Source organism: Hylobates moloch, unplaced genomic scaffold, assembly GCF_009828535.3.
Source record: "Hylobates moloch isolate HMO894 unplaced genomic scaffold, HMol_V3 SCAFFOLD_7, whole genome shotgun sequence".
Taxonomy (NCBI): Eukaryota; Metazoa; Chordata; class Mammalia; order Primates; family Hylobatidae; genus Hylobates; species Hylobates moloch.
Genome location: NW_026652282.1, coordinates 59,884,878 through 59,902,850, shown reverse-complemented (window position 1 = coordinate 59,902,850; position 17,973 = coordinate 59,884,878). Strand labels below are relative to the sequence as shown.

Here is a 17,973-nt window from a genome sequence, read left to right as displayed (position 1 = left end):
AAAAAAAAAAAAAAGTGTAAGAAAAAGTCACTTTCTATACTGTTGGTGGAAATAAAATTGGCACAACTCTTATAGTGGGTAATTTGGCAGTCTCTGTAAATTTACTTAGTAAGTTTTTCATTTGTCCTAATAGTTCTACTTGTAAGAATTTAACCAAAGGATATAATAGAATAAGTGCATCAAGATGTAGGTACAATGGTCTTCATTACAGTGTTGATTATAATATAAAACAGTCTAAATTTACTAGGAATTATTTTTAGCTATTACAAAGGTTAAGTTAGAAAGCAGATCATGAAAGAGTATGTGTAGTATGATTCCTTCCACATAAAATCAGATAATTGTTAGCTTTCTAGATATTTTTTATGCCTATACACAGACATATGTGCCAAGGTTCTTTATATGAGATAATGTGTATAAAATGTTTAGCACAGTGCTTGGCACATAACATTCAACAAGTAGTGGCTACTGGTATTATTATCAGCATTCAGTAGTCATTCAGTGTTCTGCCATCAGGCACTGTGCTAAGTACTTCTGACAAATAAGATAATGCCTTTGAGGAAATCTGTCAGTCATCATCCCTTACTATTTGCCCATTCTTAAGTGTTGTTGGCTCTCAGATGAATTGTTAAAATCAGGGTGGTCAATGAGGAGTGTCTCATTTGTACTGTAGCCACCAGAATGTTGATTTGAAATAATTACAAGATTTCCCCCTACTTCAGAGTTAAAACCACAAAGATTGTTTTAAAATTCTGTTCATTTCAAGATGAAGATGGAACAAGCTTGAATTCAAGTATCCTGGCAGCACTCCGAAAAATGCAAGATGGCTATTTTGGTGGGGCAAGGTAAGTGACCTCTATACACTCTTTAGTGAAATGAAATGAAATTAGGGGGCTGGATATAGTAGTGGCATACCTGTGATGCCTTTCTGTGTATGATAGTCCCCCCTTATCTACAGTTTCACTTTCCAATATTTCAGTTACCCATGGTCAACCTATAGTCTGCAAATAGGTGAGTACAGTACAGTAAGGTATTTTGAGACAGAGAGACAGACTACGTTCACATAACTTTTATTATAGTATATTGTTATAATTGTTCTATTTCATTATTTTAAGCTCTTACTATGTTTAATTTATAAATTAAACTGTATCATAGGTATGTATGTATAAGAAAAAACACAGTATATATATATATATAAGGTTCAGTACTATCTGCAGTTTCAGGAATCCACAAGGGGGTCTTGGAACATATCCTGCAGGAGTAAGCGGGGGCTAACTGTATCTTCAATAACATAATCCCATCCTACTTAGAGGAGCTAATGTTTGATAGATTGAATCAAGGAATTTAATGTTGTAGAGGAAGGTTGGAAGTTTTTCCTACCCTATTCTTTGCCTAGATCTCAAAGGATCAGAAAACCTGTTTTGTTTTGTTTTTTTAATGCCTACTGGATTATTTGATTCTAGCTGCTTTTCTTTTCTTTTTCCCCCTAAGTTTTTATTTTGAAAAATTTCCAGCTTACAGAAATTTGCAAGAATACTACTGAACACCCATATACCCTTTCTCAAGATTCAACTGTTATTAACATTTTGTCCCACTGTACATTCTCTATTTCTTCCCGTCCCTCCCTTCCTGCCTTTCCCCCCTTCCTTTCTCTCTTCCTCCCTACGTAGTCCCATACACATACATATGCATATACACACATATGTACATACTACATATACTATGTGTTTTATAATATATATACATATATATACACACATGCTTTTTTGCTAAAATAATTAGCCATAGACATCATAACTCTTCAACCCTAAATACTTAAGTTTTCTTTGTTTTGTCTAAGAACAAGTGCATTCTTACATATAACTATAATATAATCATCACACTTAGTTTGGGAGGCCAAGGGGGGCAGATCACTTGAAGCCAGGAGTTCAAGACCAGCCTGGCCAACATGGCAAAAACCTCTCTCTACAAAAAATACAAAAATTAGCCAGGTGTGTTGGTGCATACCTGTAATCCTAGCTATTCGGGAGGCTGAGACATGAGAATCTCTTGAACCTGGGAGACGGAAGTTGCAGTGAGCCAGGATTGCGCCACTGCACTCCAGCCTGGGAGACTGTGGAAAGCAGTTTTTAGATTTCTCAAACAACTTAAAATAGAACTACCATTCTACCCTGCAGTCCCATTACTGGATATATATCCAAAAGAATATAAATTATTATACCATAGAGACACTTACATGCATATGTTCATCACAGCACTAGACACGATAGCAAAGACAAAGATGGGCATCAACCTAGATACCCATCTATGGTGGACTTGTTGAAGGAAATGTGGTACATAACGCACCATGGAATACTACAACACCATAAAAAAGAACAAAATCATGTCCTTTGCAGCAACATGAATGCATATAGAGGCCATTATCCTAAGCAAATTAACGCAGGAACAGAAAACCAAATACCACATACCACATGTTCTCACTTATAAGTGGGAACTAAACATTGAGTAGACATGGACACAAAGAAGGAAACAATAGACACCAGGACCTTCTTGAGGGTGGAGGGCGAGAGGTAGGTGAGGATTGCAAAACTACCTGTTGGATACTATGCTTACTATGGGTGACAAAGTAATTTGTACACCAAACCCCTGTGACATGCAATTTACCCATGTAACAAAACTGCACATGTACCCCTGAGCCTAAAATAAAAGTTGGAAATAAAGCAGAAGGAAAAATAAAAACAGTTACCCAATTATCCCAATAATGTTTTATCATAGCTGTTTTCCCACCAATCCAAGATCCAATCAAAGATCACATGTTAGCACTTAGTTGTTATATCTCTTTGGTATCTTTTAATCGAGAAGAGTTCTCCAGCCTTTTGTCAATCTTTCATGACAGTTTTCATTACATTTTTGAAGAATGCAGGTCAGTTATTTTGCAGAACATCTCACAATTTGGATTTGGCTGGTTGTTTCTCATTATTAGATTCAGGCTATATGTTTTTGGCAGTAATACTACCTGTGTGATGTTGGGTCCTTGTTTTAAGTTAGGATCTTTAAGATGGAGAGCACCCCTTCAATGGTTAGGAGAGGCACAAGATGGAAATAAAGATTTTATTACCTACAGGTCCTGCAGGTGGGGTACACAGAATACCTGGAGGCCACACACACTGAGGTCAGGGAGCATGTGGAGAGAGAAAGAGAGAGACCCATGGGCCAATTCCTTTACTGAGGTCCAGGGCATTATCCAAACAGATATTCCTTGGGGAGTTTTAATTGGTGGGTTTAAAGCAAGTAGGCATGACTTCCTGGAGGTCACACTGTGACTGAGAGGTGGTCACTGTGGCATATTGGCATAGTTCATGTAGGATGTGAGGATCACTGAGGCTAGTCAAATAGATCATATTTAGCTGTCCCTTAGGGAGGTGGTTCCCAGGAGGAAGTTGTATAAGGCAGATATGTGGACTGACCACAGTGAGGAACTGAGGGAGGTATAGAACTGGAAACTGTCAAAGATTCCTGCACTCTGCTTCTGGTATGAGAAAGTTAAGCTTATATTCAAAATAGATGCCAGGGAAACATACAATTATAAGAATTTACTACAGTCTCTTTCAGTGCATCATATCAGAGGCACATGAGATTTGTTCGTAACATTATTGGGTGATGATAACCTTGATCACTTGGTTAAAGTGTTCAACCTGGTATCTGCCAGGTTTCTGCATATCCTTTCTCCAACAGTCTTTGATCAAATTGTATTAGCTTCCGTTGATCCTTGCATGAATTCACTTATTACTAATGGAGTTATTAAATGGTGTTTCTATCATTCTGGGTACATTTATTGATTGAAATTCTTATGTTAAAAAAAGAGCTTTCCCTTCCCCCCTTTTATTTTGTAGTTTAGTATCAGCACAGATTCATGGATTATTATTTTATTCAATATGCCATGATCCATTTATGTCATTATTTCAATATTTTAATTATCCAAGGTGTGGCCATTGATAGCCCCTTCAAGTTGGCCTCTTTAGAAATTTGGTAATGCTGACTTTGCTTCTGGGTTTTGTAATTGTCTTCATAAGTAGGAGACGATATGGCTTACAGTCTACTATAATTTACAGAATTGTCAAGTACCATCGTTTATGTTCAAATGGCCTTTGGGTATTTTTTTAATGAAGTGATGGGTTTGTGATGATTTATCTTCATTCTCTCCAGGCTTCTCCAGTAGACAATGCAAATTTTTACCAGATGTTTGGCATAGTTAGCAACGTAATATATGGCAGTAGAAGAGAGCAAAACTGGTCTGCTGGTGGATTGTTAATCCATAATTGTAACCTTTATTAATATAGTCTCCTAACCATTTGAGATGTACACCATGCCTAGGGGTGCTGTAAAATTTTATTTTTACAAAATTTATATTAAGGTATGCACATTAGTAATCCCCCAACAAAACATATTAGGTGTTCTTCTATCACTAAGATTGTGTTGTTTAAAAAGGATCACCCCTGATTTTCTGTTTTCTATCCTCCTCTAATTTTTAGGGTTCAAACAGGTAAATTGTCAGAGTTTTTGACAACATCTTGTTGCACACACCTGAGCTTCATGGACCCTGGACCTGAGGGTAAGCTGTACAGTGAAGATTACGATGACAACTATGATTACCTGGAATCTGGCAACTGGATGAATGATTATGATTCAACCAGTCATGGTAAGGAGGCTTCATAAAGCACTGGCCTGGCTGAACAAAACTACAAAATATTGTTTAGCACCATCCTTAATAATTTATGCTGCCAGCAGTCTCACAGTGTTCTATCCTCACTCTAGATCTCTACTTTTGTTTGGCTTTACTTTTCCTCCCTCTACTTACCTTTGGTTTCTGGTCTAATATTCCTGTGGTAATTGTGGAGTATGGAGTTGGACTGTCCCTTACTAAGATTGGGGAAGATTCCTCTCTCAGGCATTTGAAGTGGCTGGTGATTTTGACATGGGAAGAAGCAGTGGTGAGTGAGAGATGATTAATCAAGTCTGAAGTAGGAAAATAATACATATACAGTACTGCTTTTTGACATTAAAAAGTATAAAAATATGAAATTTAATTAGAGTCCTTTTCATATAATATTAGAGGAGCATATCAGAATCTCTGGGGAGGTCTGTGTATTTTGAAAAAGCCTATTCAGTATGTCTGTTATTCTCATAGTACAAACTAGGCAAATACAACTAAGTCAAACTCTAATTGGCTTCTAGGAATACACAGGTGATATAGTGAGAAAGCATTGCAGGGGCATGAATTGAAAGTGACTGAGCAACACTACCCTACAGTGTTAAAATACTGACTTAGGCAGAGCAGGCATTATGTTGCTTGAATCTCATACAAAGAAGGGCCAATAAGAAAGAATTATTTGTCTAGCCCTCTAAAACATGATTTGCCTGTTTTCATTGTCTGAGTATTTGACTGTTAGCCTGTATCTTAAGGCAGCCAATTTATTTATCTTAAGAGTGGTATGTTGGAGAAAAGAAAAAAATAAATTTGCTGCCCTCAGTGAGGTCAGCCAGCACAATCTCATACAATAGGACAACACATTAGCAGTCAGAAGGACTATTTTCTTTTTTGGGCCCAACATTTACTCACTAAGCACCACTTCATTCATTCTGTATTTGTTTTTGTAAGATCTAAAACAGTTGAATTTCTTTGTTGGAAAAGTACATTAAATACAAGGCTATTTACTGTTATCAGTAATAACCAAAGTCATGATGTCTTAGCATAAAATACTTTGAAAATTAAATGAAAAGATCATATATTGAGATTGTTTGCTATTCTATGGATAGTTGTGATTTTTATCTGTAGTACTCATTCCATTGGATTACTACAATATATATTTCTAATGATATGTATTACTGAATATGACGTTATGGCATTCTGAATCACTTTCCTAGTTCCGGGTTTACTCATCAGTGGTCTCAAAATGAATGTATTCATTGCTTGCCAGCCCTTCTGTGGGTAAAGAGCTTCTCTCCATATTCTTCATAATCCTCCACTCAAGTTTCTAGATTGTATTCAAGGTTACAATCTTTGTCATTAGGATGTCACTGAATATGAGCTTCATTCTTACAGCTCTACTAGTTTGCATTAGTCACATCAGAGCACAGAAAGACATCTGGAGATATCAGTAAATATCATCAAAAACCAGATGACTCATGACTGATATAGCAGACTTGGTATCGATCTGAATAGTGTGCTTTTCTAACTATAAACCTTGTGAATATTCGTGTAAAGTCTGAAATATTAAGCTTCCACAGGATACATGTATGTTTTTCTTTCCATTACCCATACTCAGAGATAATGTTATAGAAGGTATATCGGAGAAGGGGAGCCCGAGAAGATAGGGACCATATCCATCCTCTTCACCACTGAAATGTCAGCACCTAGTACACTGCCTGGTACATAGCAGCCAACAAATATTTGGTGAATAAACAAATGAGGTGACTAAGAAGATTTTTGCCCTTTCCTGGCCCTTCCTCACCAAAGTCCCCTCACATTAGTGCGACCTAAAGCTCCCTGTTCTGTTCCTCCTCCATCCCTGCCACCATTACCATCACATGCACACACACAAATACACAGATTGCTAAATGCTTGCTCCAATATAAAACAAGCTCATACTGCTTTCAAGAACCCTGACCTTGTCTCAGCAAGCTGAAGAAGAGGTGGATCCTGGTAAATGGCCATGGTCGCTGGATCTTAAAGTGATGAGGTTATGTCGTGATCACAAGCTTTCCCTCCATGAGCTAAAAACAACCTACTTCTGGTGCTGTGTTGTGAGCACAGGAGCCAATAATTCTCTTTGCTGGGGTAGATTGTAAAGTAACTAAAATATTTTCATTCTTTTCTCTTCCCCCTCCCCCCACTAACCTTGCAGCTCGCTGTGGTGATGAAGTTGCCCGTTATTTAGATCGCCTTTTGGCACACACTGCTCCCTATCCTAAACTAGCCCCTACCTCACAGAAGGGAGGGCTAGATCGGTTTCGAGCTGCTGTGCAAACAACCTGCGACTTAATGTCCTTGGTGACCAAGGCCAAGGAACTGCATGTACAGAGTGAGTAATGCCGTGACTCACCAGAGTCAGGCACAGGATGATGTGAAGCCCAGGATGGGGGCGGGCATTGATTACAATGTAAGCAGGAACTTTAGTTTTGTTCACTGCTTTATCCCCAGCATCTCAGACAGCACCTAGAACACATTAGACACTCAAATATTTGTAAAATTAGTGAATTGTGTATACTTATGCTGCAGGTAGTGCTATGTAGTCTGGTTTAACTGGTAACATGGTAAAAAGAGGCAGAACAAGAGACATGGAGCATATTCAACTGTAACATTAAAGTTTGAAATGGTAGAAAGGGCTTTTCCTTTGGGAAAATTACTTCTATGGAATTTTGTTGTTTCCGCAATGTAGAGCTGTTTTGTCAAATATAATACTCATTCTTTACAACTTTGCCATTCTCCTCCCCATGGCCACTACCCTCCTTCAGTTGTATTCGCAGTGGAGGGTGTCTTCTGCCACACGTTGCCAGGAGTAGTCATAGTTCCTAAGAGTGTTCAGTGTCTTTATAGTAGCTGGATATGAAAGGAGAGAGGGGCTCTTTGGCCACACCTAGAAGACCTGAATGTTAACATTTTACAGATGATGAGAATGACTGAGATGCATGCTCTTGCTGTATAAAACTTTATTGACCATTACTAACCAAATATATTAAACATGAACATTGGGAATCATTTAACATTTATGATAGGGAAAAGCTCAGCATACCCTTTGAGTATGCTTCCTTGAGAAAGGGCTTATATGAAGAGATGAAATTTATTGTTACACTTCTCAATTGTGAACCAGAAAACTTGAGCTTAATTCCCAGCTCTGCTACTTACTTGCTTGAACAGTTATTTGAGCTCTGTATCTCTCTTTCTGTATCTGTAAAGTGGTGAAAATTACAAATCTTTCCTTAGACGTGATGGTAAGTATTTCAACAATGAACGGTAAGTAAAAAATCTTAGGAATATCTCAAAGTCAGCAACTACATTTTTTTTATTCCCTAGATAGGATCATCCATTCACTTATTCTTAGGGAAATTTAACCACTAGCGGCCAGATATTCACCTAGAAAAGTTCGGAAAATATAAAATGCAACTGAGTTCTTTCTATTATATGTCGTATTCCATCAAAGTATCAGTGAACGCACCATTGTGGATTAATTACATTAGTAAATTTAATATCTTACATGTCCAGCTAGTGCTATAATTCTAGAAATTCAATTCAAAATATACTTATTAATTGCACATTATTTAAATTATCTTATATTCATATTTATTTTGATATTACCAAGAAAGGAGAAATTTGTCATTCTTGTTCTATAAAGAACTGACTCACATGTGACTTAATTGTTGAAGTCAACTGTGCATTTCTATTAGTCTCCTAATTACCTAATATTTCCCATAAATGTCATATTTTTGCAGATGTTCACATGTATCTTCCTACGAAGTTATTTCAGGCTTCCCGGCCTTCATTCAACTTACTTGATTCACCTCATTCCCGACAGGAGAACCAGGTAAATTTGCGCAGGAGATATTTTTATCGGCTTTTTGAAAAACTGCCATCTTTATGGGAAATAATAGGACTAGTCATTATGGTTCTTGTTAGTAACTAGTGGTACGCAAAATGCTATCCTGGTGAAGATACATGTTCTTTTCAGTTCACTTTTACATTGGGCAAGTTTCGTCAAACTTTGGGAAAACTAGATTGCTGTATTATACATCTGGAAGGTTTCATTGCTTTTGCTTTGCCCTTCTTTAATATTTAAAGAATTCCTTGGAAAAGGTTTAGAGGTGAAAAGATGACTCATTCTAGGACATTATTTAAGTTGAGCACTTGTGAACTTAATTTCTTTTCGTCATTTCTCAAACTAAAGGTTCCCTCTGTTCGTGTAGAAATACATCTTCCTAGAGACCAGTCTGGGGAGGTGGACTTTAAAGCACTGGTTTTACAGTTGAAGGAGACCTCAAGCTTACAGGAACAAGCTGATATCCTCTATATGCTGTATACTATGAAGTAAGTGGTGGATATTATCAATCTAGTTTAATGTTCATAATCAGGAATTATAGCATAATAAATAGAGCACAGCTTTTGGAGTTTCGCTGATCTGGATTTGAATATAGTTTAACAATCTACCCATCATGTGACTTCACACCCTCAGTTGTCCTCATTTATAGAATTTGGATTATATATACCTCAGAGGTACTGTAAAGATTAAGATGTAATATCCACGAAGTCTCTAATACAATGCCTGGCACATGGTGGGTGATCGATAACTGATAAGTATTACTGTCATTAGGTTATTTTTAAGCCTCCATTATTTGGTCAAATGTACAGATAAGTTTTTAACTCAAGATAAGTAAGAATATAGAGGTTTATAGGAAAAAGAAACTAACATTTTTGTTTGCTATGTGTCAGGCATCCTGCTAGGTACTTTGTATTAGTACAAACTCAATATGTCCAAATTGAACTCCTCTCTCCTAAACTCCACAAGCCAACACAAAAATAATCTGTTCTGCCTCCTTTTCCATGTTGTAGTCACCATGAAGAGGCAGGATGGACTTTTCTTCCCCTAAATTTGGTTTGGATGTTGAGATACATGGTGACATACACATACCAAGAAGGTGTGGAATATTTATTACTCATATAATGAGGCTTTCTAGGAAGAGCAAAGAAGGTTCCCAGCTTGCTCCCAAAAAGGCTTGAGAGCCCAGGGAAAGGAGACTAAATTGGGGGTTTTATAATCATTATAGGATGAGCATTCTCACTGGCTTCTAGTTTTCTTCTTTTGTTGTGTTCTTCTTTGGTTTTGGTATCAGGGCAATGCAGGCCTCATAAAATGAGTTTGGAAGAATTTTTTTGGAATAGTTTGAAAAGAATTAGTATTAGTTCTCTAAATATTTGGTACAATTCAGCAGTGAAACCATCTGGTCCTGGGCTTCCTTTGATGGGAGACTTTTTATTACTGATTCAATCTCCTTTGTTATTGATCTATTCAGATTTTCTATTTCTTCATACTTCAATCTTGGTAGATTGTATGCGTTCACAAATTTATCCGTTTCTTCTAGGTTTTCCTACTTGTTGGCATATAATTGTTCATAACAGTTTCTAACAATTCTTTTTATTTCTGTGGTATCAGTTATATCTCATCTTCTTTTTTTAATTTTGAGGTGAGGTCTCGCTCTGTTGCCCAGGCTGGAGTGCAGTGGCACGATCATGGCTCACTGCAGCCTTCACTGCCCAGTCTCAAGTGATCCTCCCACCTCAGCCTCCTGAGTAGCTGGTACCACAGGTGCGTGCCACCATGTCCAGCTAAATGTTTTTTTAATTATTTATAGAAACGAGGTCTTACTATGTTACCCAGGCTACATATCTCCTTTTCATCTCTCATTTTATTTATTTGGGTATTCTTTCTTTTTTTCTTTGTGTAGCCAAAGCTTAGTTGATTTTGTTTATCTTTTCAAAAAACCAACTTCTCATTTTGTTAATCATTTGTATTGCTTTTTTAGTCTCTATTTTATTTATTTCCACTCTGATGTTTATTGTTTCTTTCCTTTTACTAATTTTGGGTTTAGTTTGTTCTTGTTTTTCTAGTTCCTTTAGGTGTAACATTATGTTGTTTATTTGAGACCTTTATACTTTTTGATATATGCGTTCATTGCTATAAACATCTCTCTTAGAATAGCATTTTCTGTATCCCATATCTTTTGGTATGTTGCATTTCCTTTTCATTTGCCAAAAGAAATTTTTGTAATTTCCTTCTTAATTTGTTCAGTGACCCCTTGGTTGTTTAGGAGCATGTTTAATTTCCTTGTATTTGTAAAGTTTCTGTGGTTTCTCCTGTTATTGATTTCTAGTTTTATATCATTGTGATCAGAAAAGATACCTGATATGATTTTGATCTTCTTCAATTCATTAATACTCGTTTGTAGCCTAGTATATAATCTTCCCCACAGAATGTTCCATGTAAAGCTGAGAATAATGTGTATTCTGTAGCTTTTGGATGGAATGTTTTGTAAATATCAATTAGGTCCATTTGGTCTAGTGTGCAGTTTAAATCCAATGTTTGTTTGTTGATTTTCTGTCTATGTGATCTGTCCATTACTGAAAATGGGCTGTTGAAGGCCCGTACTATTATTGTGTTGTAGTCTATCTCTCCCTTTAGGTACGTTAATATTTGCTTTATATGCTTAGGTGCTCCAATGTTGGGTGCATATACATTTACAATAGTTGAATCCTCTTGCTTAACTGATCCCCCTTATCATTATATAGTGACCTTCTATATCACTTTTTAGTGTTTTACTTAAAATCTATTTTTTTAAGACAGTCTTGCCCTGTCAGCCAGGCTGGAGTGTAGTGCCATGAACATGGCTCACTGTAGTCTCAAACTCCTGGGCTCAAGCGATCCTCCCACTTCAGTTTCCTGAGTAGCTGGGACCACAGGTGCGTGCCACCATGCCCAGCTAATTTTTAATTTTTTTTTGCAGAGCTGGAGTCTGGCCATGTTGCCCAGGCTGGTCTCAAACTATTGGGCTCAAGCCATCCTCCTGCCTCAGCCTCCCAGAGTGCTGGGAGTTCCAGGTGTGAGCCACAGCACCTGGCCCTGAAAGTCTGTTTTATCCAAGTAGAGTTACATCTGTTGTCTTTTGGTTTCCATTTGCATGGAATATCTTTTTTCCATCCACTCACTTTTAGTCCATGTATGTCCTCACAGGTGGAGTGAATCTCTTTTAAGCAGCATATAGTTGGCTCTTGGCTTTTTTTATTCATTAAGCTACTCTGCTTTTTAATGGGATAATTTAATCAACTCACATTAAAGGTAATTATTGGTAGGTAACGGCTTACTACTGCCATTTAATTAATTGTTTTCCAGTTGTTTTGTAGAATCAATCCTTCCTTCCTTCCCTGCTCCTTTCCTTCCTTCCTTTTTTATTTCTCTCTTACTATCTGTCTTTATGGCTAAGCGATTTTCCTTCATAATATGTTTTGATTTTTTGCTTTTTTATTTTTAGCATATCTATTATATGTTTTTGCATTGTGGTTACCATGAGGCTTACAAAAAATCTTAACAATTTAACTATGATTACAATAAAAGAGAAGAAGAAAACTCTTTAACTCCACCTCCCAACATTTTGAGTTTTTGATGTCACAATTTAAAATTTTTATATTGCATATCCCTTAACAAATTATTGTAGTTACTATTTTTAATGGTTTTGTCTTTTAACCTTCATACTAAAGATGTAAGTAATTTACACACCATCGTTAGATTAATAGAGTATTCATATGACTGTGTACTCAGTGACATGTATTTTCAGATGTTTTCATATTATTCATTAATGTCTTTTTCTTTCATCTTGAAGAACTCCCTTTAGCATTTCTTGTAAAACAGGTCTGATGGTTATATATTTCCTCAGCTTTTGTTTGTCTGGAGAAGTCTATATCTTCTTCATTTCTGAAGTATTCTTGGCTGGCAGTTTTTTCCCTTCAGCACGTTGAATACCTCATCTCACTATCTCCTGGCCTATAAGGTTTCTGCTGAGAAGTCTGCTGTTAGGCTTATTAAGATTCCCTTATATGTTATTTGCTTCTTTTTTCTCATTGCTTTCAGAATTCTCTCTGTCTTTGATCTTTGACATTTTTATTATAATAGGTTGTGACATAGTCTTATTTGGAGTAGAATTTATTTTCAAATATATATCTTCCTATTGAACATGTCGAAAGTCAAATTCACTGTCTTTACCACAAACCTACTGCTATTGTCTTTCCTGACTCTATTCTTGGTATCATCATTCCTTCAAGTAACCCAGACTTGAAATTGTGTCATTGTCTTCAATTCCTCCTCATCCCCTGCCTCTCGCTACAGCATCAACGCTACCATAGGGAATCATTGGCCAAATCTAAATCCTCTATGATTTGACTTTCAACTTTTATTTACCATTGCTCTTCACTTACAATGTGAATGCTGTCACCAAAACAGTCTATTTATCATACCCAAAGCACAGCCTCTACATGTCTACCTTCATACCTTGATTCTTATTTTTTCCTCTGCCTAGAATACTCTCCTTTACCACACTCCATTTCTACTTCTTGCATTTCTCTCTGTCAAGGCCTAGGTCATCTGTCACCCACATGAAATTTTCTCCAATCTCTAATAGTAAAAATAATCTTCCACTGATTCTGAGATCTCACAGCACTTTTTTCATATCTTTAAAATTTGACAATGTCAGACTTAGAGAAAAGTTGTGAGGATAGTACAATAAAAATTCTGGATAGCCCACATTCAGATCCATCAGTTGTTTCCACTGAGCTTTTAATCTCTCTCTCTCTCTCTTTCACGTTGATATCATCATCTATACTCAATCACACACACATATTATTTTTTTCTGAACCATTTGAGAGTAAGTGGCAGACATGATCCCCATCTAACCCTAAATAATTTAGTGTTTATTTCCGAAAAATTACGAACTCTCCTACATAAGCACAGTATAATTGCCAGAGTCAGGGAATTGTTTAACATTAAACCAATACTATTAACTATCTACAGATACTATTAAGATTTGTCATATAGCCCAATAGTGTCTTTATAGAAAAGAACATCTAAAATCATGAATTTTATTGAGTTCTCAGGTGTCTTGAGTCTCCATTTATCTGGAACAGTTCCTGAGTCTTCATTTTTCATGTTGTTAACATTTGTGAGGAATACAAACCAGTTATTTTGCAGAATATCCCTCAATTTCAGTTTATGTGATATTTCCTCATGATTAAATTCAGATTATACATTACTAAGGTAATGCCAAGTTCTTTTCCATGTGTCATATCATAGTGTTGATTAGTCCCATTGCTGATACCGTAAACTTTGATCACTTGGTTTGATCATTTGGTTAAGGTAGATTCTTCCATGTACCTACACTGTAAAGTTATTATGTCATCTTTTGTAATTAAAAAAGTATCTTGTAGATATGTACTTTGAGACTACGTAAATATACGGTTACTCTTCAAACTTTTGCTCGCTGATTTTTTCCATCCATTAATAACTCTTCCTATAGCACATTTTATTTCATGTTTTTAAATTTAATACATTGAATAGATGTATTCCCATGGTTCAAAAATTTTTAAGTACAACAGGATATACAGTGAAAATGTCTTTCTCCCATCTCTGTTCCCCCAGATACCCAGTTCCCCTTCTCATGGGCAGTCAGTGTTGTGTGTGTGTGTGTGTGTGTGTGTGTGTGTGTGTGTGTGTATCCTCCCATGGACATTTATGGATATGTAGGTAAACACAGACATATATGTGGATAATTTTACCCCTATTTATCCAAAAGGTAGCATAGTATACACACAGCTCTACCTTGCTTTCTTTCACTAAAACTATATATCTTGATGATAACTACATATATATTCCAATTATCTATTGCTTCATAACAAATCACTCTGAAACTCAGTAGCTTAAAATAACAAAAAGTTTTAAATTTTTTAAATTATCTTTCACAGTTCTGGGACTCGCCTGTGTTCAGCCAGGCAGTTCTCACCTGAGGTCTCTCATTTAGTTTTGGTCAACCATGTCTGGGGCTGGAATCTTCACAATGCTTGCCCACTCATATGTCTAGGGGTTGATACTGGCTGTTGGCTAGAACCTCAGCTGAGGTTACCTACAGCTGGTACACCCACAGATGACCTCCTCAGGTGTCTCTCCATATCTTCACAGCATGATGACTAGGTTCTACTAGTAAATGTCCCAGCTGGGAGCTCTATTACTTTGTATAGCCTAGCCTCAGAAATTAGGTAAGTCACTTTTGCCTTAATCACAAGCATGCCTGGGTTCAAGGGAAGGGAACACAGAACTCATCTCTTCATGGGAGGAGTGCGAGAGTCACACTGTAAGAAGAGTAGGTTGGATAGGAAATTGTTGCAGCTATTGTTGAAAATATAATACCACAATCTGGATCTATTTCATGTTTTCTGAATAACCAGTTTCTTATTGAGGAACATTTGAATTGTTGCCAGAATTCACAATCACAAAAATGCTATAGCAAATAGCCTCATAGCATACAGCATTTCACATGTGTGAAATTTATCCTGCAAGTAAACCAGAACTCGAATTGATAGATCAAAAAATAGGTAATTTTTAACTGTACGATTAAATGGCTTTGAATATATTCACATTGTTGTGCATTCTTCACCACTATTCATTTTAGAACGTTTGCATTACCCCAAAAAGAAATCCCACTTCCTTTATCCATCAACCCCCAATCCCTCCATCCCCCCAGCCCTAGGCAGCCACTAATCTACATTCTGTCTGTATAGATTTGTTTGCTTGAGACATTTTATATAAATTGAGTCTTGCAATATGTGGTCCTTTATGACAGGCTTCTTTCATTTAACATAATATTTTCAAGGTTCATCCGTGTTGTAACATGTATCAGTACTTCATTCTTTTATTGCCAGATATTATATCCTATATAAATATAACATATTTTATTTATCCATTCATCAGATGATGGACATTTGGGTTCTTTCTACTTTTTGGCTATTATGAATAATGCTGGTATAAACATTCATGTACAAGTTAATGTGGACATATGTTTTTATTTCTATTGGCTGTATAACTAGTAGTGGAAATGCTGGCTTATATGGTAATTCTGCATTTAACCATGTTAGGAATTCCCAGGCTGTTTTTAAATATTTTCAATACTGATATATATTTCCAAATAGCTCTCCAGAGGAATTGTCCAATTTTTATTCCGATCAGCAGCGTATTGATGGTGCCTGTTTTCTCAAAGCCTCACCAAAATAGTGTTATCAACTTTAGGGACTTCTGACAATCTGATAGGTTAAAAATGTTATCTTGGTATAGTGCTAAGTTAAAGTTTTTCTATGAGTGAGGTTGAGCACCTTTTCCTATCTTTAAAAGCCATCTATTTGTTTTGCCGGCAGTATTTGTTTTGCCAGGTTTTCATTTGTTTTTGATTTTTTAAATCTACATGTTCTTTATATATAAGGGAAATTATCCTATGAATTGCAAACATTTTTTCCTAGTTGGTAATTTGTCATATGACTTTCCTTACAGTGGTTTTTGAAATAATTCTTTTGTTAAATCTTTGTCTTTAATTTCAACTATATTGAAGCCCATGAATAGGGTAAAAGAATGCATTTTGTCAAAAGCACAGCTAAAACTAAGACTTATTTTTGTGTAGGTACTGGCTTTCAGGGCTGACTGTTAATCATAGTTTTATAAGGATTCTTAGTAAATTACATTGATTTCCTAGTGAGGGAGACCTATCAAAAACAGGCATATTCATTATAACACTGAAAGAAAAGATGATTGCCAGAAGCTTTACTTATAACTGATGTAGTCCTGTCGTTAAAATTCTAGAGGACCTGACTGGAACACTGAATTGTATCATGAAGGGAGTGCTACAGTGAGAGAGCTTCTTACCGAGCTGTATGGCAAAGTGGGAGAAATTCGTCACTGGGGCCTGATCCGATACATTTCTGGGATCTTAAGGAAGACAGTGGAAGCACTTGATGAGGTACTATAAATTCTTGAATTTATACCAAATCTAAATAAGAGTGCTTTTTAAAAATTGGTTTCCATAATTCTTTTTTAAAATAACCATAGCCTCTAACCATTTGAGATGTCTTTTCCACATAAAATTTGATATTCAGTTCTTTTTGTTTGTGAATGACAAGTAAGAATTGTAGATTTATAAAATGTTATAAACCATAACATCTTTATAATGATATTAAGAATTCTATATCTTAAGAATGAATTTACACTAGGTTCCTACCTCCTAGAAGGGGAAACGTCCGTACACCATTAGTGAGAATGGAACTTAATATAGCTACTTATGGAAAACAGTATGGAGGTTCATCAAAAAACTAAAAGTAGAACTACTATGGGATCCAGCAGTCCAACTGCTGGGTGTATATCAAAAAGAAAGGAAATCAGTATATGGGAGAGGTATCTACAACTCCCATGTTTATTGTAGTACTATTCCCAATAGCAAAGGTATGGAATAAACCTAAATGTCCATCAGAAGATGAACAGATAAAGAAAATGTGGTATATATACACAATTGGATATTATTCTGCATTAAAAAGAGTAAAACCCTGTCATTTACAGTAACATGAATGGAACTGGAGGGCACTATGTTAGGTGAAATAACCCAGGCACAGAAAGACAAATACCACATGTTCTCACTCGTATGTGCGAGCTTAAAAAGTTGATCTCATAGAGGTAGAGAGTAGAATGATTGATACTAGAAGCTGGGAAGGGTAGTCGGGAGTGGGGGATAAAGAAGGTTTGGTTAATGGGCACGAAAATACAATTAGATTGAAGGAATAAGATCTAGTGTTTAGTGTCACAATAGGGTGACTATAGTTTACAATAATTTGTTGTAAATCTCAAAATAACTAGAAGAGTAGATTTGGAATCTTGCCAACACAAAGAAATGATAAATATTGAGGTGATGGACGTCTCAATTACCCAGGTTTGATCATTACATGTTGTATGCTTGTATGAAAATGTCACATGTACTCCATAAATATGTATAACTCTTATTTATCCATAAAAATTTAAACAAATTTTTAAAAAATAAATAAAAAAAAACCTCATAAACCAACCACACAAAAAAGTTACTTTCGGCTGGGCGCGGTGGCTCATGCCTGTAATCCCAGCACTTTGGGAGGCTGAGGCGGGTGGATCACAAGGTCAGGAGATCAAGACCATCCTGGCTAACACAGTGAAACCCCGTCTGTATTAAAAAACAAAAAATTAGCCGGGCGTGGTGGCGGGCGCCTGTAGTCCCAGCTACTCCGGAAGCTGAGGCAGGAGAATGGCGTAAACCCGGGAGGCGGAGCTTGCAGTGAGCCGAGATCGCGCCACTGCACTCCAGCCTGGGTGACAGAGC

At 36.5% G+C, this 17,973-nt stretch overlaps 1 protein-coding gene across 1 annotated transcript in view; it reads left to right on the top strand.

Moving 5' to 3' along the window:
• PHKA1 (phosphorylase kinase regulatory subunit alpha 1) overlaps positions 1-17,973 on the top strand; it is a 147,729-nt gene that overhangs the window by 85,283 nt on the left and 44,473 nt on the right. The window contains exons 15-20 of the mRNA XM_058441325.1: positions 764-842; positions 4,530-4,696; positions 6,903-7,079; positions 8,488-8,579; positions 8,940-9,079; positions 16,437-16,593. Of these exons, the coding sequence (XP_058297308.1) occupies positions 764-842; positions 4,530-4,696; positions 6,903-7,079; positions 8,488-8,579; positions 8,940-9,079; positions 16,437-16,593 (812 nt within the window). The remainder of the gene's footprint in view (positions 1-763; positions 843-4,529; positions 4,697-6,902; positions 7,080-8,487; positions 8,580-8,939; positions 9,080-16,436; positions 16,594-17,973) is intronic.